This window comes from Microcaecilia unicolor, chromosome 1 (assembly GCF_901765095.1).
Source record: "Microcaecilia unicolor chromosome 1, aMicUni1.1, whole genome shotgun sequence".
NCBI lineage: Eukaryota > Metazoa > Chordata > Amphibia > Gymnophiona > Siphonopidae > Microcaecilia > Microcaecilia unicolor.
In genome coordinates, this window is record NC_044031.1 from 79,063,224 (window position 1) to 79,088,704 (window position 25,481).

Consider the following 25,481-nt stretch of genomic DNA (forward strand, 5'->3'; position numbering starts at 1 on the left):
GATGAGAGCAAGATTCTGATATGCTCTTTTACAGAAGTTCCAGCATATCTTAACTTTTATTTTTTGACTTTCACATTCAGGGGCACTCTATAGCATTGAAAAGGGTCTTCATGGCACATTATACAAATTTGAAAAAAAAAAGGGCTATCAATTTTGGTGGGCACTTGTCTGTCTGCCCATCATCTGTCATAGGAGCTGTCCAGACTATAATGCTGAACAGCAGTGAAATGCACTTTAATAAACCCATATTCATTTTAAAATAGTGCCACAGGGAAACGTTCTTCTACACTACAACATGAAATGATTCAACAGTGGCAATGCTGCCCTATAAAAAGTAGAGGGCATGTCAGATCATCCATCAGTTTTGCCATCGGGGTTTTTTTATGATCAGAATAAGAAGATCACCTATGTTACTACTATTTATTTATTTGTTGCATTTGTATCCCACATTTTCCCACCTATTTGCAGGCTCAATGTGGCTTACAATATGCCGTACTGGCGATTGCCATTATCAGAATGAGAAATACAGAGTGGTATTGCATTAAAGTTCATAAGTGAGAGTACTTTAAGCAGTCAGGTATAGAGAGGTCATTTCTGGAAAGAGAAATAAAGTGGTATTACGTTAAAGATATCAATCTGAAAAAAGGTCTAAAATGCATGATAAAAACATCTCTTTTATGGAAGCCTTTTAGAGAGCATTATGAGCATATGTGACATTAAAATTAACTTTTTTCTATCGTTCACAACTAGTATAAAGACAGGCAAATGCCTAACTGGGCAGAAGCATAGGTTAACATCTCCCACAGCAGAGAATAGACCACAAATACCTTAACTGTAGTCAGCTCAAAAAATTACTATCAGGCTTATTTTCGAAAGTGATCGCCGGCGATCTTCCGACATAAATCGGGAGATGGCTGGCGATCTCTCAAAAGCGGTGAGATCCGTATAATCGAAAGCGGCTTTTTTGACACCATCGCTGCTTTCCTGTTGCCGCACCAGCGAAAGTTCAAGGGGCGTGTCGGCGGCGTAGTGAATTCGAAACATGGGCGGGCATGGGCGTGGCTACCAGATGGCCGGCTTTTACGGATAAAAAAGCGGCGTTAAGCAGTATTTCGCCGGGTTTACTTGGTCCTTTTATTTTCACGACCAAGCCTCAAAAAGGTGCCCCAACTGACCAGATGACCACCGGAGGGAATGGGGGATGACCTCCCCGTAGTCCCCCAGTGGTCACCAACCCCCTCCCACACTAAAAAAATAAAAATAAAAACCTTTTTTGCCAGCCTCAAATGTCATACCCAGCTCCCTGACAGCAGTATGCAAGACCCTGGAGCAGTTTTTAATGGGTGCAGTGCACTTCAGGCAGGCAGACCCAGCTCCACCCCCTCCACCTGTTACACTTGTGGTGCTAAGTGTTGAGCCCTCCAACCACCCCCCCCCAAACCCACTGTACCCACATGTAGGTGCCCCCCTTCACCCATAAGGGCTATGTTAATTGTGTAGAGTTGTAGGGAGTGGGTTTGGGGGGGGACTTGGGGGGCTCAGCACACAAGATAAGGGAGCTAAGCACCTGGGAGCTATTTGTGTATTTTTTAAACATTTTTAGAAGTGCCCCCTAGGGTGCCCGGTTGCTGTCCTGGCATGTCAGGGGGACCAGTGCACTACAAATGCTGGCTCCTCCCATGACCAAATGCCTTGGATTTGGCCGGGTTTGAGATCGCCGGCATTTTTTTCCATGATCACTGAAAAACAAAACCAGCCATCTCAAACCCTCTAGCATTTGGCCAGGCTAAACCGTACTATTGAAAAAAAAGATAGCCGGCCATCTTTTTCAAAAATACGGTTCCGGCCAGCTGTTGCGCCGCTGCCAAAATAGATCGCCGGCGATCTATTTCGCCGGCGACGTTCGATTATGCCCCTCCACACTGACCATCATATTTTTAAACTACAAATACACCCATGTCTTACAAGACAATTAGATCTCTATGGCAGTCATTCATTTTTTATAAAGCCATAATCAACCGCTGTCCAATTCAAAATTCACTAAGGACACTTTAAGGACAGAGGGGGTCATTCTTAAGGAGCTGTTTAGTTTTAGGTGGCAAGAAGTCATATAAATGGCAGTTTTCTAGTCATTAGAACAACAATGGATCGAAGTGGCCACGTTTCGCCAATGGCAGGCTGCTTCAGGGGCAGCAACTAAAGGGAAATTTGAAATTACACTTCCCCTTAGACTATTCACTGAAAGGAGTGCCGTGGTTGGTGGCAGCATTCTTTGCCTTCAATAAGGGGAAGTGTGATTTTAAATTCCCCTTTAGTTGCTGCCCCTGAAGCAGCCTGCCATTGGCGAAACGTGGCCACGTCAGGCAATTTTAATAAAAGTATATTTTAATTTAACCTCTTCGATCCATTGTTGTTCTTTGGACTACATTCTGTGGATCACAACTGCCTCCCTTGTGTTGTCAGTTTTCTAGTCATTTACATATGTCAATATCTGAGTGCTGAATTGACCTCTTATAAAATACTGACTAGCAGAAATGCATGCACCATGGTTTGCCAGTGGGCATATACACAGATGGAGTTTGAGCAGAGTGGAGCGCATACATATGCGCATAATATATAAAATGCAGTGCTGCCGAGAAACAAAACAAAGCTTGGGGCAAACAATGGTAAGGGGCCCCCTGCCACCTTATCCCCCACCACTGCAGCCTTTCCCCACCTCCCAATCCAAATGAATGGGCTGCGGTGCATTTGCCATGCCAGGAATCACTAGTGTTGTTTAATTAAAGACGCCTTTAATTTCCGTTTTAATTATTCATAATAAGGAATATCCTTCTGCAGTCAAGTGTTCTCTTGATTGAATATTGTAAATTTTATAAAAATAAAAAATATAAAAATGCTATAGCTTACGTTGGATGTAGGCAGAGACTATAGGGCTGGTGTAAGTGGTCATGCTTGCATATACGCATGTTCTCTGCCACTTGTGCTAGGATTCTGTAAACAAAAGTAAGCACCTACTTTTCTTTAAGGAATAAGCTTAAAACAGGCACCATAACTAGCCCCTATAAAAGGAGCTCCATTATAGAATTACCCTCTCAATGGCTATTTTCAACTAGTCTCAGTTTTCATCCTTACACTAACAAGTTGGGATCCCCACATTAAAATAGTAATGAACTGAGAAAAAAAAAGATAGCCTGCTCCAATGCGCAGTTATAGATTTCACATGGTGTTCTGGATAATCATCAAATTTCAATGTTACATTTCAGCAAGCTGTCATGTTAATGACATTCCTCAGTCTGTTATCTTCCGTAATAAGCAAGCTGGGCATTTTGAAAAATGTAGTTGATGGGTTTCTCTCTCCAACACTCTACAAGGGAGCACACAAAATTCCTATTTTCTGTCATGACCTATTATTTAAAAGCAAAAATTGCACATTATTTACTAGTGGATGATTTCTCCCCAAATTTAATGAGGACTAAGTACAAATATGACAGACGTAATTATCTGTTTTGTTCTGCGCCTTCAGGGTCTCCTTGTGCTGTAATTGCACACTTCCCCTTTCAGCTGCTAGAAGCAGATTTGTCACCACAATTCGTTCTGCTAGTGCCGAGAGTGCTGACAAGGAGATGCCCATCTTGCTTTTATGCCATAGAACATAGGAGCCAACTTTTCAAAATGATTGGGGGTGCTGAAATATTTTTGTTTTTTACAGGTGGTGCATTCCCCCCTCCCCCGTCCCCCTCCCCCTCCGAGTTCCAGGGTCCCTTCGAGTTCCAAGGCCCCACCTCCCTCCCTCCCGAGTTCCAAGGCCCCCCTCCTCCCTCCCTCTGAGTTCCAGGCCCCCCTCCCTCCGAATTTTAAAACTCATCATCTTACCTCATCGGGGTTACGGTGACAGCAGCGGTGAAAAGCGTGCAGGCTCGGCGCTACTGAACTAAGCGCCGAGCCTGCACACTTTTCACCGCTGCTGCCGCTGTAACCCCGACGAGGTAAGATGATGACTTTTAAAATTCAGAGGGAGGGTCCTGGAACTCGAAGGGAGGGAGGGAAGAGGGACAAAGGGAACTTCCGGTGGGTGAAATATTGGGGGTGCTCAAGCATCCACAGCACCCACAGAGTCAGCGCCTAGACCATAGAACATAGTCATGTTTCCTCCTGTTTACTGGAAGAGGAAATAGTAAAGTGTGGCAGGAAAGCACTAGAGGTTTTAAGAGAGGTAGCCTTCCCATAATCCTCTTACTTTTTCCCTCAGTCTTTTCAGGTATGGTAGAGTAAGAAACCTAAATCCAGGTTTCATGAATACAAACGTGGACTGAATATTGAGCCGACAGTGATCGGATCAAGTTAATGCCAGTGTTTAACTTTATGTATTCAGCATTGCTATTCATACAGGAAGTGCACTGAATATGTGTGTGGAGCCCCATTTTACATAGTGTGTAGAGACTGGAACTGGGACGTCTGGGTCAGGACATATTCAGTTCTGCTGGCATTTTACACAAGGATCTGCTGACGTAGAACTTGTTCTAGAACAGCTGCAGGAGTGCACCTATATTTGCCAGTAGGTGCAGTGACAGCAGCCATTTTACAAATACACACACGAAAGAGTCAGAGGAAATTCTGTAGTTTACACGTGTAAGTGCCAATGAACGTTGTTGGTCTGTTTCACGGGTCAGCCATTTCGCACATCTATATGTGTGAATGCTGCTAATTGAACACAGAGGTCATAATCTTTGTTTATTTATAATTTGAAGGGGAAGGCAGTAAGGAGGGTACCGTAACGTTACTACCAGGCATAGATCTGTCACAGGTAGGAGCCCCGAATTATGGAACAAGCTAGCTAAAGAAATTAGAAATATTAGTTAGTTAGTTAGTTAGTTAGTTAGAAGAAAATTAAATATTAGTTAGTTAATATTAGTTAAGGAAGGCAAGTAAAACTGTCCTAATTTCCAAATTTTAGGGGATCTCCTGAATCTGTGTTTGGAGGATGCTCTTTTGTTAATTTAAGTATTTGATTGCAATTCAATGGGCTTGTCCAGTCTCTCTTTTGTATTGTGATTCCGGGACTGTCTTTTCATGTATGGTGTACAGCGCTGCGTATGCCTTGTAGCACTATAGAAGTGATAAGTAGTAGTAGTAGTATTGTGATCCGCCTTGAGCCTTTTAGGTTAAGCGGAATAAAAATGCTTATATTTGATTAGATTTTTTTTATCTCTCCTGTACAGGCTGGCTGAAACATATACTTCCTAAAAATCTATACCTGCTAGGGATCAGCTGTAATCTCCATGTGGAAATATTAGATCCTACATATGCATTTCCTTTATAAAATGAGAAACACATGTGTAGATTTTTGACCCACCCAGGCCACACCCAAATCACATCCCCAATGTTGATGTAGTATGAACATCCATGTATAAGCTGAGCCCGTTCTAAACTTGTCATTTATAACCATGCTGTGTTCGTAATGCCAGCCCTTCCTTTTAATTTAAGTCTGCTATTCAGCAGGTTATACTATACATATAGAGTCTGATATTTAAAAACCATGGTGGTCAATTGCTTTAAACTCTGGCCATGGTATTTATTAAAAATAATGTATGGATTGGGTGCTGCTAACTGGATAAAAATATTCAGCGGCACTGATCGGATAATGTTGCTAAATATTCTGACTACCCTAATACTATCTGGACAGTACCAGGGTGGTCCTGGGTGGAGTTTGGGCAGAGCCTGAAGTTATCCTGCTAGAAGGTATATTCAGACTGCTAGACGGTTGCTGTCCTAACTTTATCTGGTCAGCACTGATTTCCAGTATCCAGACTCTGGCACTGAATGTCCAGTGTTTTTTTACTCATGGCAGCTGGAGTTTTAAAGCTGCAGCTTCATATTGGCCCTGTTGTTTTTAGCCTGCTAGATAGCAATGCAGTTTACAAGGGTGAGAAAGAGGAAGCTGGTGTGACTGAAGTAGGAAGCCACAAGTTGGAAAGCTCCTTTGAATCCTGATCTGAATCCTGTCTTGCTACTTGGGTAATTCATTTTACTCCCTTGTTCTTCAATTTGTGCAACTGGAACTAAGCCATAACAGTATGAACATCACTTCCTTTTCCATCTCACCTGTGCAAGAGGTCATCACAAACTGGTAGCCATGCTTTCTGCCCTGCTTCTGTGATATAATGTTCTGAAGCATGCTGGGATTCAGTTTGGAAATTAGGAGCAATATATATGCCATTTAGTATTATCATTACAACAAAACAGAACAGCAGGTGGCCAGCTAACCAACAATCACAGATATGCTTTTCATCAAAACGTGTGGCATTCATTTAGGGTTAAGTCAAGGCTCAGCGAGTCCCAGCTGGAGACTGGACCCCGACCCTCCAAGCTGGAGATGCCACTCCACCAGTGCACCACTGGAAGCCCTCTTCCCTTGGCTTGAAAAGTAATTATTTTGTGCTCTGTCCTCATTAGAAGACAAACCCTTCCCGAAGCGTGCTCTAATGCAGCAGGCTCTCTTGATGTTGCATTATTAATGCCCACCTTGTGCTGAGCTAAATCAATCACTTCCCACCTGAGCACTGCAAAGCACACAAGAGGAAATTAGCAACACTAGCTACATTTCACATCTCACAGACGATTTTGTGGGATTCTTATAAATTTCAGAATAGTCTCTTCTGATATATTTTCAAACCTTAAACGAGATTCAGAAAAAAATACACACTTCAGATACATGTACTTGTAAGAAAGATATACCACTTGTAATTTTTCATTTGTTTCAGCATTTATCTTTGCCACAGGCAAATGGAAGAATAATTCAAAATGGACAAAAATCAAACCAAATGTCACTGCTTTTCCACGTTCCTGCTACTGCATTCAAGTTTTCCTCTTTCATTGTGTCCATGTCTCTACTTGTTCATTTTACTATTGTTATGCTGTTAACAAAATTGTAAGTTTGATGTTAAACTATACCTACTGTACTCTGCCTTGAGTGAATCTCTTCATAAAGGTGGTTAATAAATCCCAATTAAAAAAATGCAGTAGCTGGTGGTAGGCTAGGATGACCATGGGGAAAGGACCAGACTGAACTAGCTCTGTTTGCATTCTTATTCCATCCAGTTTCTTTTTAAGAAATTGGAAAATACAAACTGATACACTTCAGCAACATTTACTAAAATGCGCTACTGTTTGGCATGCACTAATGCCATCAACACATGCTATTAGCAAACAAGGCCCACCGCACAAAATGGGATCTGTTTTAAATAATACTCATTAGCATGTGTTAGTACATGCTGACGCGGTAGTGCAATTAAGGAAACCTAGCCCATAATGGCAAAAGTAACAGAATTGGCTCAGTCTTGTCCTTTTGACATGGAACAAGATAAGAAAGGCTGTCATTCAGAGATAGGTTTGGATGGTCCTGAAATTGCTGATCTGCTGTTGTGATCGGTAACCTGTCACTAAAATCGTCTGTAGTACCTGAAGACTGGAGGGTGGTCCGATTTTTTAAAAGGTTTCCAGGGGTAATCAAGGAAATTACAGACCAGTAAGCCTGACTTCAGTGCCTGGTAAAATAGTGGAGACTATTATAAAGAATAAAATTATGGAACACAAACATGGTTTAAATGGACAGAGTCAGCATGGTTTCAACCATGGGATGTCTTGACTCACCAATTTATTTGCTTCATTTCTTTGAAGGCATGAATGAACATGTGGATACAGGTGAGCCAGTTGATACAGAGGGGCATTTTCGAACGGGGATGCCCATCTCTAAGGATGTCCCCGCGAAGGGGCGGGGCATCTTGTATTATCAAAACAAGATGGGCGTCCATCTTTCGTTTCAATACGGTCGGGGACGCCCAAATCTCAACATTTAGGTCGACCCCCTCACATGCCAGGACACCAACCGGGCACCCTAGGGGGTACTGCAGTGGACTTCACAAATTGCTCTCAGGTGCATATCTCCCTTACCTTGGGTGCTGAGCCCCCCAACCCTCCCCCCAAAACCCACTCCCCACAACTGTACACCACTACCATAGCCCTAAGGGGTGAAGGGGGGCACCTACATGTGGGTACAGTGGGTTTAGGGTGGGTTTTGGAGGGATCACATTTACCACCACAAGTGTAACAGGTAGGGGGGATGGGCCTGGGTCCGCCTGCCTGAAGTGCACTGCACCCACTAAAAACTGCTCCAGTGACCTGCATACTGCTGTCATGGAGCTGGGTATGACATTTGAGGCTGGCATAGAGGCTGGAAAAAATTTTTTTTTGGGTGGGAGGGGGTTAGTGACCACTGGTGGAGTAAGGGGAAGTCATCCCCGATTCCCTCCGGTGGTCATCTGGTCAGTTCGGGCACCTTTTTGAGGCTTGGTCATGAAACAAATTGGACCAAGTAAAGTCGCCCTTCTTTTTTCCATTATCGGCCGAGGACACCCATCTCTTAACCACGCCCCTGTCCTGCCTTCGGTACACTGCTGACACGCCCCTGTGAACTTTGGTCATCCCCGCGACGGAAAGCAGTTGAGGACGCACAAAATCGTTTTTTTGATTATGCCGATTTGGGCGACCCTGAGAGAAGGACACCCATCTCCTGATTTGTGTCATAAGATGGGTGTCCTTCTCTTTCGATTGTGCCACTGATAGTGTATCTAGATTTTCTGAAAGTTTTCGACAAGGTTCCTCATGAAAGACTCCTGAGAAAATTAAAGAGTCATGGGATAGGAGGTAATGTTCTATAGTGGATTAGGAATTGGTTATTGGACAAAAAATAGAGGGTAGGTTTAAATGGCCATTTCTCTCAATGGAAGAGGGTGAATAGTGGAGTGCCGCAGGGATCTGTACTGGAACCAGTGCTATTTAACATATTTATAAATGATCTGATAATCGGAACGAGTGTGGTGATTAAATTTGTGGATGACACATAACTGTTCAAGGTTGTTAGAACACATGCAGACTGAAACATTGCAGGAAGTCCTTAGGAAATTGGAAGATTGGGCATCCAAATGGCAGATGAAATTTAATGTGGACAAATGCAAGGTAATGCACATTGGAAAGAATAATCCGAATCATAGTTACCTGATTCTAGGGTCCACCTTGGGTGTCAGCACCCAAGAAAAAGATTTAGGTGTCCGTGAGCAGTCATACAATTATACAGAATTCGGAGATTCAGGTGCGTTATAATATTTTTGAATTCCATATATACTATATTTTAAGATGTTTTCATAAAGACAAATGAAATTAGATTCAGCGTTCCCAACTGATTCAGTCACCTAGGAAAAGTATGGCAAACAACGAAAGCATGCTTCCCAACTTTGAATGCATCATGACATTACTCACCGACAATAATTCTGTAGTAAAATCAATTCAGCAAGATATCTCCCAAATGAAAGATCGTTTTACCCATTTTGAAGGCTGCTTAGATGAAGCAGAAGCACAGATCAGCAGTCTTGAGGACGGTCGCATGCTCTCTTGTGACACTCACAAAATGGCACTGGAACTTAAAGAGGCTTTGGAAGATGTAAGTAATCGAAATTGTAAAAATATTTGGATCCTGGGGGTCCCAGAGAGAAGTGAAGGTACTGATATTGTTAAATTTGTTGAACACTTAATTTCGTCACTTCTCCATATCGAGTTTGATAGGCCCTTCAAGCATGAGAGAGCACACTGAGTGCCTACTCATGCGAGTCAAAAGCAGAAGGGACTGCAGCCTATCTTTATAAAAAATTCTACAGTTCCCGAAGGTCTAAGCAATTCTGCAAGCGGTGAAAAATAAACATCCCATTATCTGGCAAGATAACTGTATAGGTCTGAGCGCTGACTTTTCCAGAGACACTGCGCAAAAACCGAAAGCATTTTTAAACCTTAGAGCTTGTCTTCGGGCTCTAGTTGCTAAATTTGGTTTATTCGCTTCTGCCATTATGAAGGTGACATAAGAATAAAACAAAATCATTTACTGATCCAAAGGATTTAGAAAACTATATTATAGAACAAGAGTCCTCTAAAATGGCAACGTCATAACTGCACCAACACCGGATATCACAATGCACCTGATCCATATACCAGGCAGTTTTTTGTGCTCCTTTACTCCCTTTGTGCTCCATTTCAGCCTCAACCCCATATTTCCTTGTTACAGAGGGTGAGGTGGTGAGTGTATGTTACTGTTTTCTTGTTTTGTTTGTGTTTACATCATCATGGAGAACGTGGTACGGGCGGTTAGCTTGACGGAGTTTAAAAAGGGGTTAGATAGATTCCTAAAGGACAAGTCCATAGACCGCTATTAAATGGACTTGGAAAAATTCCGCATTTTTAGGTATAACTTGTCTGGAATGTTTTTACGTTTGGGGAGCGTGCCAGGTGCCCTTGACCTGGATTGGCCACTGTCGGTGACAGGATGCTGGGCTAGATGGACCTTTGGTCTTTCCCAGTATGGCACTACTTATGTACTTATGTACTTATGTACTTATGGTCATACGTATGTCACCCTAAATTATCTGCTTATTATGTACGTGTACATCTTTTTTACTACTTAATGGGTGATGGCCTTCAATGTACTCACTCTCAATTTTAAAGCCATACAGAATCCTATTAAGAAGAATACGTTATTATTATACTTTAAACACTTGAACCCATTGATTGTATTCATGCAAAAATCACATATATCAGCACAGGAAGCTTCTAAGCTTAAGTAGGAATGGGTGAAAGACTTTTTTTCACCGCATGGCAGAAAGAATGGTGTAATAACTCTCCTTGCTAAAAACTTGAATTATTCTATAATCTGTCATACTTTCGACTCTGAAGGCTGGTGGGTTTTGGTAAAAAATCAAATACAATAATCATACTATAGCTTATTTTCGAAAGGGAAGGACGTCCATCTTCTAACACAAATCGGGAGATGGGCGTCCTTCTCCCGAGGTCACCCAAATCGGCATAATCGAAAGCCGATTTTTTGCGTCCTCAACTGCTTTCTGTCGCGGGGATGACCAAAGTTCATGGGGGCGTGTCAGCAGTGTACCGAAGGCAGGACGGGGGAGTGGTTAAGAGATGGGCGTCCTCGGCCGATAATGGAAAAAAGAAAGGCGTCCCTCGCGAGCATTTGGTCGACTTTACTTGGTCCCTTTTTTTTTCACGACCAAGCCTTGAAAAGGTGCCCGAACTGACCAGATGACCACCGGAGGGAATCGGGGATGACTTCCCCTTATTCCCCCAGTGGTCACCAACCTCCTCCCACCCCCCAAAAAATTTAAAAACATTTTTTTCAGCCTCTATGCCAGAATCAAATGTCATACCCAGCTCCATCACAGCAGTATGCAGGTCCCTGGAGCAGTTTTTAGTGGGTGTAGTGCACTTCAGGCAGGCGGACCCAGGCCCATCCCCCCCTACCTGATACATTTGTGGTGGTAAATGTGAGCCCTCCAAAACCCACCCGAAACCCACTGTACCCACATGTAGGTGCCCCCTTCATCCCTAAGGGCTATGGTAGTGGTGTACAGTTGTGGGGAGTAGGTTTTGGGGGGGTTGGGGGGCTCAGCACCCAAGGTAAGGGAGATATGCACCTGGGAGCAATTTATGAAGCCAACTGCAGTGCCCCCTAGGGTGCGCAGTTGGTGTCCTGGCATGTGAGGAGGACCAGTGCACTACGAATGCTGGCTCCTCCCACACCAAAGGGCTTAGATTTGGTCGTTTTTGAGATGGTCGTCCTAGGTATCCATTATGGCCGAAAACCGGGGACGACCATCTCTAAGGACGACCATCTCTAAGGTTGACCTAAATGTTGAGATTTGGGCGTCCCCGACCGTATTATCGAAATGAAAGATGGACGCCCATCTTGTTTCTATAATACGAGTTTCTCCTCCTCTTCACCGGAACGTCCTTAGAGATGGTCGTCCCCATTCGATTATGCCCCTCCACATCTCTTCTGAATGTCTACATGCCCAATAAGGATAATCCATCCTTTCTCTGAGACTTGAATATACAATTGGCATTAGCAGGGTCCGATTATGTTATTATGAAAGCTGATATGAATCTATCATTAGACATAGCTTAGGACAGAAAATCTTCTAGTAAAGTCTGCACTACAACATCTGTTACAATGGAATTTTATAGATTCATGGTATTTAATGCATCCCACTGATATTGATTTCACTTTTTACTCTTCACCACATAACTCTTATACATGCTTGGACTATATATTTGTATCCCAATCTCTGATTTCTTGTATGACAAAATCTTCTATTGAACCAATAGTAATATCAGACCATGTACGTGTTACTCTCAGTGGTGAGCACTCTTCATATATATATATATATATATATATATATATATATATATATATTCAGAGCTGCCACCTATCTGTACAATGACAGACTGAATGCATTTTTAAAATGCCATGGCCGGTACTAAAAAACAACATGCTCACTTTAATTATTGACTGGAAAGAATCTAGGGCTGACCTGGTAGCTCGGTAGCAAGTCTTGCATGCTGGGAACTGCAGCAGCGGTAGCATTAGCAGCCCTTGGGAGGAAGAAATCGCTACCTATACATATTGGTGACACCTAGTGGCCAGATTCAGGGTGCACGTTTATGGGGCTCTGTACTAGAGAGTTACACAGGGCCACAAATATCACCCATCTCCATCTGTCCTCACTGGAATCTCACCCATGCCCATCCATGCCCATTAATATCCATTTCATCCCCATCCATCCCTACAATAAATCTCTTCCATCCCCACCTGTACCCTCAGGGGTTGACACTATTACTTGCTCACTCACAGCCCTCCATTTCCTCCTGACACCAACAGCCTCCTGCGTTGTAGGTGGTATTTACTATTCAACCAACCACTGTTCCAAGCCTTAGTCTCATGCTCCATCTGCCTTTCTAGGCATTCCAAGCCTCATTCTGGTGCTTCAACTGCCTCTCTCAGTGCATGCCAAGCCTCATTCTGGTGTCACCAGAGATTTTGACTATACTCCTGCAGAAATCCCACATCAGCTTTTTCCATCCCTGTGGGAATCCCACAAGTTCCATGGGATTCCTGCAATCCTATTCCTGTGCAACTCTCTATGCGGGAGGGAGACATGTTTTCTGGTCCCTGCTTAAGAGGCAGATGCAGCAACCAAACGTAAAAAAATCTAAATCGTTAAAGTCCCTAACGATTTTAAAATAACGAAAAATGCACCAAAAAAAAAAAGTCACACATGCTGGAATCGGTATTGAAACGTAGAATGTATCAAAGAATCACAATACACATCGTTAATCGGCCCCCAAATCATGCGCAGAGCAGCCAAGCATTATGTTAGCTGCTCTGCGCATGCCACAAACAGTCAAATCACAAGCACATGGCAAATTGAATTGACACATAAAAAAATAAAACTAAAAAAAGGATCGGGAGGGGGCAAGGGCGCTCATCAGGAGCGTCCTGTACGGACGGCCTTGCCCCCCCCCCGCCGCTGCTCCCCACTTTCCGCCGCTCCCCCCACCCCGAAAAAGCAAAATTGTAGCAGCCCCTGCCCCCTCCCTTCCTCACTACTCTCAGCTCCGCCTCCCGACATCCTCCGTCTGTGCCCCGCCCCCTTTGGGGGTCGTCGCCGCCATTCCCCTTCTCCATCGGGCCCCCCTCCCTCTTACCGGGCCCGTGCAGCGCCTCTTTCCTCTGTCCGAAGGCGCTGCACGGGCAAGAAGAACGCTGAATCAGCTGATGCCTGCCTTCGCGATGGCGCGTCTTTCTCCTGCTGCGCCCGCCCCTGTCTGACGTCAGTTACTGACGTCAGACAGGGGCGGGCCCAGGAGGAGAAAGACGCTCTATCGCGAAGGCAGGCATCAGCTGATTCAGCGTTCTTCTTGCCCGTGCAGCGCCTTCGGACAGAGGAAAGAGGCGCTGCACGGGCCCGGTAAGAGGGAGGGGGGCCCGATGGAGAAGGGGAATGGCGGCGACGACCCCCAAAGGGGGCGGGGCACAGACGGAGGATGTCGGGAGGCGGAGCTGAGAGTAGTGAGGAAGGGAGGGGGGCAGGGGCTGCTACAATTTTGCTTTTTCGGGGTGGGGGGAGCGGCGGAAAGTGGGGAGCAGCGGCGGGGGGGGGGGGGGCAAGGCCGTCCGTACAGGACGCTCCTGATGAGCGCCCTTGCCCCCTCCCGATCCTTTTTTTAGTTTTATTTTTTTATGTGTTTTCTGAGGTCCTTTGGACCAATCACAGCGCTTTTAGCTCTGCTAATGCGCTGGGATTGGCTCAAAGTTTGTTTATTTTTTCACTTAACACTTTTTCCTGGCACAGAGCTGTCCTAACGAGAGGTCCAGACCTCTCGTTAGTTTTCCTGCCTTTTTCCTGCGTAAAGGCAATCGGAAAAGGTTAGTGCATGTCGTTTCAATGGGGTTTTCACACTAATTGCTCATCTCCATTCCGTTTTCGTTAGCTGCTACTGTCGTCGGAAAATAGGCTTAAGTGCATGGAAAGGATCGGAAATTCTTCCCCGAGGGCTCATTTAACGATGAAAAACGTTTAGTGCATCTGCCTCTAAGTGCAATTGCAGCAATGCTAAGATTGTTGATTGGGGATATTAAACTTGGGATAAAATGCCAGGTAGTTTTAAATTAAGGCTTATAGAGCTATATCCAAACAGATACCAATCCTGATTGAGTTTGGAAGTCTAAACAAGTAGGGGAAAACTGCTGGGCCCACTCCCCCTGCTGTAAAATGAGAATGAAGAAATGGAATTGGTACTTACAATTGGGCTTGCATTGATATAATCTGAATTGTTATGGCTATTTTCAGTTTTCAGTTGTATCCTGGAATGATCATCTGAAACACAAAATAAAATAATTAATTCATTAAAAAGGGAAAAAATATACACATATATATACACTATCTTGAAAAGTGCTTACATTTTGGCATAATACAAGAAAACATCCTTAATGTGCGTTTCAAAATTTTTTTTTTTGTAAAACTCTGGGGTAGCTGTTCCCTTTCAGCTTGCTCTTTTTAATATTCTGTCTGCTTTGTTCTGCTCATTCCAATTTTTCTTCTTCCCAGTTCTGAAGGTATCGTTTGTCAGTTTAAGACACCCATGCAAAATGGGAAGTCCCCTCTATGGGATGAAACCATTCCCTCTTTTTCTAGCAAATGTTATCCAGCTGTGCAATGCTGTCTACTTCTTACTCTTCAAGCCAAGCACAACTCAGCAGAGTTTCTGAATCATGGCAAAAAAACTCTTGTCTCCCTAGTCTGCCATGGCCATGAAGTAAACTCCCACTTGAAATAACAAAACAGTTCTAACACCAGATTATGTTTATGCATATTTTTGTTTGATATGCCACCTATATCAAGGCAGTTTACAATCAAATCAATCAAAGGAAAGGAACTCATTTAAAAAATGACAGGAAAGTGAAAAACAAGAGAGAACAAGCTCCCAGAGTCTGTGTGTGTGTCTGCAGGTTAGTCATGATCAGCTCACTCCTCCCATAATATCTACCTTCCCAGGAAGGCAGTTGGATCTTTAATTGCACCCTAAACCTCTGCTGGGAGACATCAGGTTTAAGGATAGAAAACAGAGAGTAGGGTTAAATGGTCAGTATTCTCAATGGAGAAGGGTAGTTAGTGGGGTTCCTCAGGGCTCTGTGCTGGGACCGCTGCATTTTAACATATTTATAAATGACCTACAGATGGGAGTAAATAGTCAGGTAATTAAATTTGCTGATGACAAAGTTATTCAAAGTCGTTAAATCGCGAGAGGATTGTGAAAAATTAAAAGAGGACCTTACAAGACTGGGAGACTGGGCATCTAAATGGCAGATGATGTTTAATGTGAGTAAGTGCAAAGTGATGCATGTGGGAAAGAGGAACCCGAATTATAGCTACGTCAAGCAAGGTTCCACGTTAGGAGTCACCAACCAAGAAAGGGATATAGGTATTTTCGTTCATGATATGTTGAAACCTTCTTTTCAGTGTGCTGCTGCGGCGGATAAGAAAACAAATAGAATAGATATTATTAGGAAAAGAATGAAAAACAAAAGTGAGGAGGTTATTATGCCTTTGTATCGCTCCATGGTGCGACCGCACCTTGAATATTGTGTTCAATTCTGGTCACCACATTTCAAAAAAGATATAGTGGAATTAGAAAAGGTGCAGAGAAGGGCGACGAAAATGATAAAGGGGATGGAACAGCTTTCCTATGAGGAAAGGCTAAAGCAGCTGGGACTCTTCAGCTTGGAAAAACTATGGCTGAGGGTAGATATGATAGAGGTCTATAAAATAATGAGTGGAAAGGAAGGGGTAGATGTGAAGCGTCTGTTTACGCTTTCCAAAAATACTAGGACTAGGGGGCATGTGATGAAGCTACAAAGTAGTAAAATTAAAACAAATCGGAGAAACATTTTCTTCACTCAATGTGTAATTCAACTCTGGAATTTGTTGCCAGAGAATGTGGTAAAGGCGGTTAGCTTAGCAGAGTTTAAAAAAGGTTTGGATGGCTTCCTAAAGGAAAAGTCCATAGACCATTATTAAATTGGACTTGGGGGAAATCCACTATTTCTGGGATAAGCAGAGTACAGTGTTTTGTACTTTTTTTTTTGGATCTTGCCAGGCATTTGTGACCTGGATTGGCCACTGTTGGAAACAGGATGCTGGGCTTGATGGACCTTTGGTCTGTCCCAGTATGGCAATACTTATGTACTTATGTGCTTATGTACAAAGAGGCAGCTGATTCCACAAAAAGGGACAATGAAGAAGAATGTGCTTTGTCTAGTGAACTCCAGCTGATCACAGGAAGTGGCTGGTAAAACAAGGTGATAGTTATGCAGAGTAGAATAACTGCAGGACAAATAGAAGGGTCTATATAGAGAACCTTATGAGTCAAAAACAAGATCTTAAATTACATTCTAAACTATATGGGGAGTCAGTGAAAATGAAAGAATAAAGGGTCAGATGGAGGGGCATAATTGAAAGGGGCGGCCAAATTTTCTTGAGGACGTCCTCGCAGGACAGCACCGCAAAGGGCCGGGGAAACCCGTATTAACGAAATAAGATGGGCGTCCATCTTTCATTTCGATAATACGGTCGGGGATGCCCAAATCTTGACATTTAGGTCATCCCTAGAGATGGTCGTCCTTAGACTTGGTCGTTTCTGATTTTCGGTGATAATGGAAACTAAGGATGCCCATCTCAGAAACGACCAAATGCAAGCCCTTTGGTAGTGGGAGGAGCCAGCATTCCTAGTGTACTGGTTCCCCTGACATGCCAGGACACCAACCGGGCACCCTAGGAGGCACTGCAGTGGACTTCAAAAAAAGCTCCCAGGTAGATAGGTCCCTTACCTTGTGTGCTGAGCCCCCGAACACCCCAAAAACCCACTCCCCACAACTGTGCACCACTACCATAGCCCTTATGGGTGAAGGAGGGCACCTAGATGTGGTTATAGTGGGTTTCTGGTGGGTTTTGAAGGGCTCACATTTACCACCACAAGTGTAACAGGTAGGGGGGGATGGGCCTGGGTCCGCCTGCATGAAGTGCACTACACCCACTAAAAACCGCTCCAGGAACCTGCATACTGCTGTGATGGAGCTGGGTATGACATTTGAGGCCGGCATACAGGCTGGAAAAATGTTTTTTAATTTTGTTTTTGGGTGGGAGGGGGTTGGTGACCACTGGGGGAGTAAGGGGAGGTCATCCCCGATTCCCTCTGGTGGTCATCTGGTCAGTTCAGGCACCTTTTTTTGGCTTGGTCGTAAGAAAAAAAGGACCAGGTAAAGTCATCCAAGTGTTCATCAGGGACGCCCTTTTTTTTCGATTATGGGTCAAGGACGCCCATGTGTTAGGCATGCCCAAATCCTGTCTTCACTATGCCTCCGACATGCCCCCGGGAACTTTGGTCATCCCCGTGATGGAAAGCAGTTGGGGACGTCCAAATCGGCTTTCCATTATACTGATTTGGGCAACCCTGTGAGAAGGATGCCCATCTTGCAAGTTGTGTCAAAAGATGGGCATCCTTCTCTTTTGAAAATAAGCCTGATGGTCATACTTGCAAGCACAACCTAACAGACATGTGGCCGAGTTGAAATAATATTTGCAAAGCTAACGCTAAACAGAAATCATAAAGAGCTAAAATAAATACATCTGAGTTTTATGATGTTTGGCCAAATGGAGTAGAGAAAAGGGGAGGAGTAATGTAGTGATTAGAACTGAAGGCTGAAAACTGGTGAAACCAAGGTTCAAATTCCACTGATGCTCCCTGTGATCTTGGATAAACCACTTCACCCATCATTGCCTCAGATTGTACAGCGTAAGCCCTCTGAAAACACAGAACTACCATATACACCTAATGTAACTTGTCTTGATCTGCTGATGAAGAAACTTTGACCGCAAACAATTAAAGAAATATTGTGCATATTTGGTTAAAGTTACCACACCTAAATCTGTTTATTCAGAATTAGATATTCCAGATTATCATGGGCATTTTTACCTGATGAAGAAAAAGGGCATGAAACAGATGAATTAGATCAAGAAAGGAAACCTGCATATGAGGCTTTCATTTTGAAAGCCCGCATGTACTTTCTGTAAATACATTTTCAACAGCTTCAAAGTAGATGCAAACGTGGGTTTTTAAATACCCACTATGATCCACCAGTCAGATTTACAAAGGAACCCCCCTCCCCCACCCCCGGGAGGATGGGATGTTCCCTTTGAAAATCTGCTTAGAGTTCTGGGCTTACTTTAAAAATTGCTCCATATATGTATTACACATGAAGATGCAAGGAGTAATGGCTGCAGTGACATTAAAAAAAGTATTCTCTTGAAAGAATATCTGCTAGCACGGCTAAATGATAATGTGAAAGAGGCTATTAAAACCAAAAAGGCATTTAAAAAAAGATGACTTAATGAGGAAAACAGGAAGGCGCACTAGCACTGGCAAATTAGATATAAAACATTAATTAGGTGAGCCAAGAAAGAATTGGAGGAAAGACTTGCCAAACAAGCAACAATAAAATCTTTTTTTTCTTTTTTTTTAAATCAAAAACAAGACTATTGCAAGGAGCCTGATTGGGTAATTGGACGATCCAGGGCTGAAATGTGCACTCAGGGAGAATAAAGCAGAGGATGCTGGGGAGATACTCATTGTGGACTCACTTTTTATAGCTGATGAGTCAGAGGAACTGAAACAAACCAGTGTGAATCTGGAAGAGATGCACCTGAAGCAAATACATAGTAGGAAATTACCAGAATCTGATGGCATTCACCTCAGAGTTGAAAAGGAACTCAAATAGAAAATTGCAGACCTGCTACTGATAATTTGTAACCTATCATTCAATTCTGTCACATTGACTGAGAACTAGAGAATGCCAATTTTTAAAAGGGCTCCAGTGGTGATGCAGGTGAATTGTCTACAGACCAAAAAGCTTCATTTCAGAGATGGACAAAATGGTGGAGGTTATTGTTAAGAAAAAAAAATCCTGGTTAAATAAACATGGGTTAATGGGGAAAAGGCATTATGGATTTAATAAAGAGAAGATATGCCCTACTAATCTAGTAGATTTCTTTGAAGAAGTAGGTATGTTGATAAGGGCAAGCCATTGATAAAACAATCTATTTTAGAATAACTATTTGCAATTTGCCCACATAATTACTGGCATTTACATGTAATTATCGAATAAACATAGAAAACCCGATTTTAGAAAGTAGGATTTACATGTGCAAATCACAAGAAGGCATGGTTTGGGTGTGGTTAGGCTGGGACTAAGGAGAGGCAAGGGCAGGGTCAAATATTCATTGTATTCCCCATTTCAGAACTGGAATGCATGTCTAATCTCCAATATCAACACCAGGATTTACACTTGCTCTGATGGATATCTAGATTTTTTTTTTAAAGATGCTTCTTTTGGATAGTTCTCTATAGGAGGGATTGGGGGTGTCATCCTCATAATCCCCCCCCCCCCCCATGAAATTGACAGTGCCACATGAAAGTACCTACATATAATAAATGTAAACTGCTCTGATCATACCACAACCCCTTAATCCTTAGATCAGTGGTTCCCAAACCTGGCCCTGGACGCATCCCAGCCAGTCAGGTCTTCAGGATATCCAATATGCATATTCATGAGAGAGATTTGCATACACTGCCTCCACTGCATCCGAATCTCTCTCATGAATATGCATTGTGGATATCCTGAAAACCTGACTGGCCGGGGTGCCTCCAGGACCAGGTTTTGGAACCACTGCCTTAGACTGTGGGCTCTGTACCTAATTGGGAGAACATGTGTAGGTTTCCAAAATGACAGACATATCCATTTATTTGTCAGCACATACACTTCTTTGTCATGAAATACCAACATACAAGTGTAAGTCTCAATACTTAGTTGTGTATGTTACCTAGTTACGGCTATTGAAGTTTGAGATGCAAAATGGGTGCTGCTGCTGTACACAGTTATACATCTATGTTCATTTCTGCATGTGTTTTAGAAAAGCTTCTATGTTGGAAGATCCTTTTCTAAAATACTAGGACATGTCCCAATTTATACATTCTATTTATATCTGCCTTAGAGTGTCTGAAATTTCAGCAAGCATTTGATAAAGTCCCTCAAAACAGACTCTTCAGGAAATTACAAAGCAATAGGATATGAGGAGATGTCTTATTAAGCACGGGTAGCTGGTTAAAAGGATAAGAAACACAAAATAGGACTAGATGATCCATTTTTGTAATGGAAACAGATAAATAGATGCATGCCCCAGGGACCTGTACTAGGACCAGTATTTAACTTATCATGAATGATCTTGAAAAGGAACCAAAGAGCAAAGTGATCATATTTACAGATAACAACAACAACAAAAATTGTAGTTACAATATAAGTAGATTATAAAGAATTGCCAGATTATGTAGCTGAGAATCTAAATGGCAGATGAAATGTAATGTGGACAAATGCAAAGTGATATAGCTAGGGGAAAATAATACTAAATGTGTGTACACAATGCTGTATTCCATATTAGGAGTGTGGGAAAAGATTTTGGAGTTCTCATGGCCATTCCTCAGCTTAATGTACAGTCAAAAATGCAAAGGGAGTGGGAAGACTTCTCTATGAGGGAAGGCTAAAGAGGCTAGGGCATTTCAGAGAAGAGACAGCTGAGGGAGATATGCTAGAGGTCTATAAAATACTGAGTGAAGTAGAACAGGAGCTCATTCTAAGGAAAAGGATGTTACTAGTGGTGTGCTGCAAGGTTCAGTTCTCAGCCTGGTTCGTTTTTACATTTTTGTAAGCAACATTACAGAAGAGCTGTCTGGTAAAGTATGCCTCTCTGCAGATGATACCTAAATCTGCAATAGGGTAGACACCCCTGATGGTGTTGATAACATGAGGAAGGTCTCAGGAAAGCTTAAGGAATGGCCCATAATTTGGCAGCTGTGATTTAATTCTAAAAAATGAAGGGGCATGCATTTTGGCTGCAAAACCCAAGGGAATGGTACAGTTTAGGAGGTGAAGAACTGTGTATGAAAAAAGTGGAACTTGGGTGAGATCATATGTGATGATCTTTAGGTGGACAAACAGGTAGCAAAGGCAACAGCGAAAGCTAGAAGAATGTTTGGGTGCATAGGCAGATGAATGGCCAGTAGAAAAAAAAAAGGAGGTGATGATGATGCCCTTGTATAAGACTCTAGTGAGACCTGTATACAATTCTGGAGACCGCACCTTCAAAAAGATATAAACAAAATGCAGTTGGTCCAGAGGGTGGCTATTAAAATAGTCAATGGTATTTGTTGTAAAATGTATGGGGTGAAACTTAAAGATCTCAATATGAATACTTTGAAAGAACAGTGAGAGAGGGGAGATATGATAGAGACATTTAAATACCTACATGGCATAAATGCACAGGAGATGAGTCTCTGGTGGAAATGTTGCACAGTTGAACTTCAAGACAACTTTTGTGGTATTTTCCAAATATTTCGCTCTGAGCTCCTAAAAGCCAAACGTGCATTCTTCACTCAACATCTTTCTACATCAATCGCCCGCAAGTTGCTTTCTGTATTCTCCAGAAATTGTTACCCATTCACACCACCACCCCTACCTATGATCCCTCTCTGTTCCCCCTCTCAACACTCGCTGATTTCTGGCAATTGAAGATCTCTTCCCTCTGTCAGTCCTCTTCCATCCCCAACCCCTGCTTCACCATCACCATTTACTGACTCTTCCACATCTTCCACCATCTTCGGCACTATGTGCATCTTAGCACTCCTTCAATCTCCCATCACAAACTTCAAATCCTGCAGAAATTAAACCCTACCTCTTCTCAAGTAGATCCTTAGTCAGCTCGACTGGTAGTTTGTCTTTTTAAAAAGCTGCTACCCATGCCCTTCTCCTACTCTGTAACAGTCTCTCAGTTTGGAAACACGCTCGTTTGTCCCCTGCTGAAGAAACCACATCTAGACCCCACATCTCCTGCTAGTTACCGTCCTATACCCAACCTGCCATTAATCTCCAAGACGTTGGAAAAATTAGTACTGTTTCAACTTGACAACTCCAGTGCTCATCTGGTCATTTAGGGCACTTTTTTGTAGCTTATTTATTAATAAAACAGGTCTAGCCCAAAACATCCAGCTTATAGCCTTGGATGTTTTTGCTTGTTCCATTATGGCAGAAAAATGTCCAAGTGCTAGGAACGCCTGGATTGCACCCTTAACATGCCCCTGAAACACCCCCTTGTGATTTGCAGGAGCGTAGCTATGGGTGGGCCTGGATGGGCACAAGCTCGCCCAGTTTTGTCTCAGGCCCATCCAGAAGAGTCCCTCATCTCCGTCACTGTGTCTTCTCCCCTCCCCGCCCCCGCCGTATATCAGGGAGGAAAACCGTAAGGATATCTTTGCTTCTGATCTTTATGTATGACATATGCAGAAGAATTCACCCTGGGATACAGCGGATGTGGTCCCTCTTCACAAAAGTGGTGATAGGGAAGAAGCTGGAAACTACAGGCCGGTAAGCCTCACTTCGGTTATTGAAAAAGTAATGGAAACGATGCTGAAGGAAAGGATAGTGAATTTCCTGGAAGCCAATAAGTTACAAGATCCGAGACAACATGGTTTTACCAAAGGTAAATCGTGCCAAACGAATCTCATTGAATTCTTTGACTGGGTGACCAGAGAATTGAATCATGGACGTGCTATAGACGCAATCTACATAGATTTCAGCAAAGCTTTTGACATGGTTCCCCACAGGAGGCTCTTAAATAAACCTGACAGGCTGAAGATAGGACCCGAAGTGGTGAACTGGATTAGGAACTGGTTGACGGACACACGCCAGAGGGTGGTGGTTAATGCAATTCACTCAGATGAGGGAAAGGTGAGTAGTGGAATGCCTCAGGGATCGGTGCTGGGGCCGATTCTGTTCAATATATTTGTGAGTGACATTGCCGAAGGGTTAGAAGGTAAAGTTTGCCTTTTTGCTGATGATACTAAGATTTGTAACGGAGTGGACACCCAGGAGGGAGTGGAAAACATGAAAAAGGATCTGCAGAAGCTAGAAGAACGGTCAAAGGTTTGGCAATTAAAATTCAATGCGAAGAAATGCAAAGTGATGCACTTAAGGAGTAGAAATCCACAGGAGACGTATGTGCTAGGCGGTGAGAGTCTGATATGTACAGACGGAGAGAGGGATTTTGGGGTGATCGTATCTGAGGATCTGAAGGCGACGAAACAGTGTGACAAGGCGGTGACCATAGCTAGAAGGTTGCTAGGCTGTATAGAGAGAGGTGTGACCAGCAGAAGAAAGCAGGTGTTGATGCCCCTGTATAAGTTGTTGGTGAGGCCCCACCTGGAATATTGTGTTCAGTTTTGGAGGCCGTATCTTGCTAAGGAAGTAAAAACAATTGAAGCAGTGCAAAGAAAAGCTACAAGAATGGTATGGGATTTGCGTTACAAGACGTATGAGGAGAGACTTGCTGACCTGAACATGTATACCCTGGAGCAAAGGAGAAACAGGAGTGATGTGATACAGACATTCAAATATTTGAAAGGTATTAATCCGCAAACAAACCTTTTCCGTAGATGGGAAGGCGGTAGAACTAGAGGACATGAAATGAGATTGAAGGGGGGCAGACTCAAGAAAAATGTCAGGAAGTATTATAAATTGTAATAAACATAGTAATAGTAAGGTTTTAAGAATATGTGAATTGAACATGGAACGGTAAACAAGGTATGATAGGCAAAAGGAAAGAGATTGGGAGGGGTATGGTGTAGGGAGATGGAGAAGAGAAGACTGGGGTATGAGTATAAGAAGTTTGGGAGACATTGATTAAGGTATAATCATCTTCAGAGCAGGAGATGTGTGCGTGGGCTTAAAAGTTTGGTTGGGTCATTAGGGTAAGCTTGCTTGAAGAGATGTGTCTTCAACATTTTTCTGAAGGGTAGATAATCGTTAATTGTTTGGATGGATCTTGGTAGAGCATTCCAAAGCTGGCTGCCAAAAATGAGAAACTGGATGCATAGGAGGTTTTGTATTTAATACCTTTGCAGTTAGAAAGGTGTAAATTGAGGTAAGTACGTGAGGACATTGATCTGTTTCTGATTAGGAGGTCGATTAGGTCATTCATGTAGCTAGGGGACTCTCTGTATATGATCCTATGAATCATCGTATGGACTTTTGAAGTTTATTCTTTTCTTTGATGGGAAGCCAATGAAGCTTCTCTCGAAGAGGTAATGCGCTTTCAAATCTTGATAAGTCTGGCTGCCGTGTTTTGGGTGGTCTGAAGTTTTTTCAGGATTTGGGTCTTACATCCTAAGAAAACACTGTTGCAATAGTCTACGTGGGTAATAACTGTGGATTGTACCAAGTTCCGGAAAGTGACCAAGGGAAGATATGATTTCACTCGTTTCAATAACCACATCATACTGAACATTTTTTTCGTGATGGCCTTGGCGTGGTTGTCGAAAGATAAATGGCTATCTATCGTTACTCCAAGGATTTTTAGGTTGTCGGATATGGAGAGTTTAACATCTAGAGTGCTGAGAGCAGTCGGGAGGAATGGAGAGTATTGAAATGAAAGGACTAGGCACTGTGTTTTCTCTACTTAATTTCATCTTAAAAGCGTTACCCAAGAGAATAGAGTGGTCATACCAGCAGTTATTTTATCAGAGATTTCTAATGAATTGGATTTAAAGGGGATAAATATGGTGACGTCGTCAGCGAAGATGAAGGGATTAAGGCCATGTTTGGATAGTAACCTGGTCAGGGGAATCATCATAAGGTTGAAGAGTATCGGGGAAAGCGGAGATCCCTGTTGTACCCCGCATTCTGATGACCATGGGGATGATATATTCGTGGTCCCTTTGACTTGGTAGGATCTTGTGGTAATGAAGTTTTTTATCCAGTTGATGATGTTGCCGCCAATCCCAAGTTTGTCCAGAAGTTTAGTAACGATAGTATGATAGTATCATGATGATCTTGAAATTCTTTTTTATTCTTAAGCGCTTATCCTACTGCTTTGGCTATGTTCTTAATGTTATTGTCTCCCCTACAGTCAACTGGCAAGCAT

The 25,481-nt window shown here is 43.0% G+C and overlaps 1 protein-coding gene across 1 annotated transcript in view; it reads right to left on the reverse strand.

The window, feature by feature from the left end:
* PTPRN2 (protein tyrosine phosphatase receptor type N2) overlaps positions 1 to 25,481 on the reverse strand; it is a 1,688,755-nt gene that overhangs the window by 237,337 nt on the left and 1,425,937 nt on the right. The window contains 1 exon segment of the mRNA XM_030198706.1: positions 14,701 to 14,774. Within this exon segment, the coding sequence (XP_030054566.1) occupies positions 14,701 to 14,774 (74 nt within the window).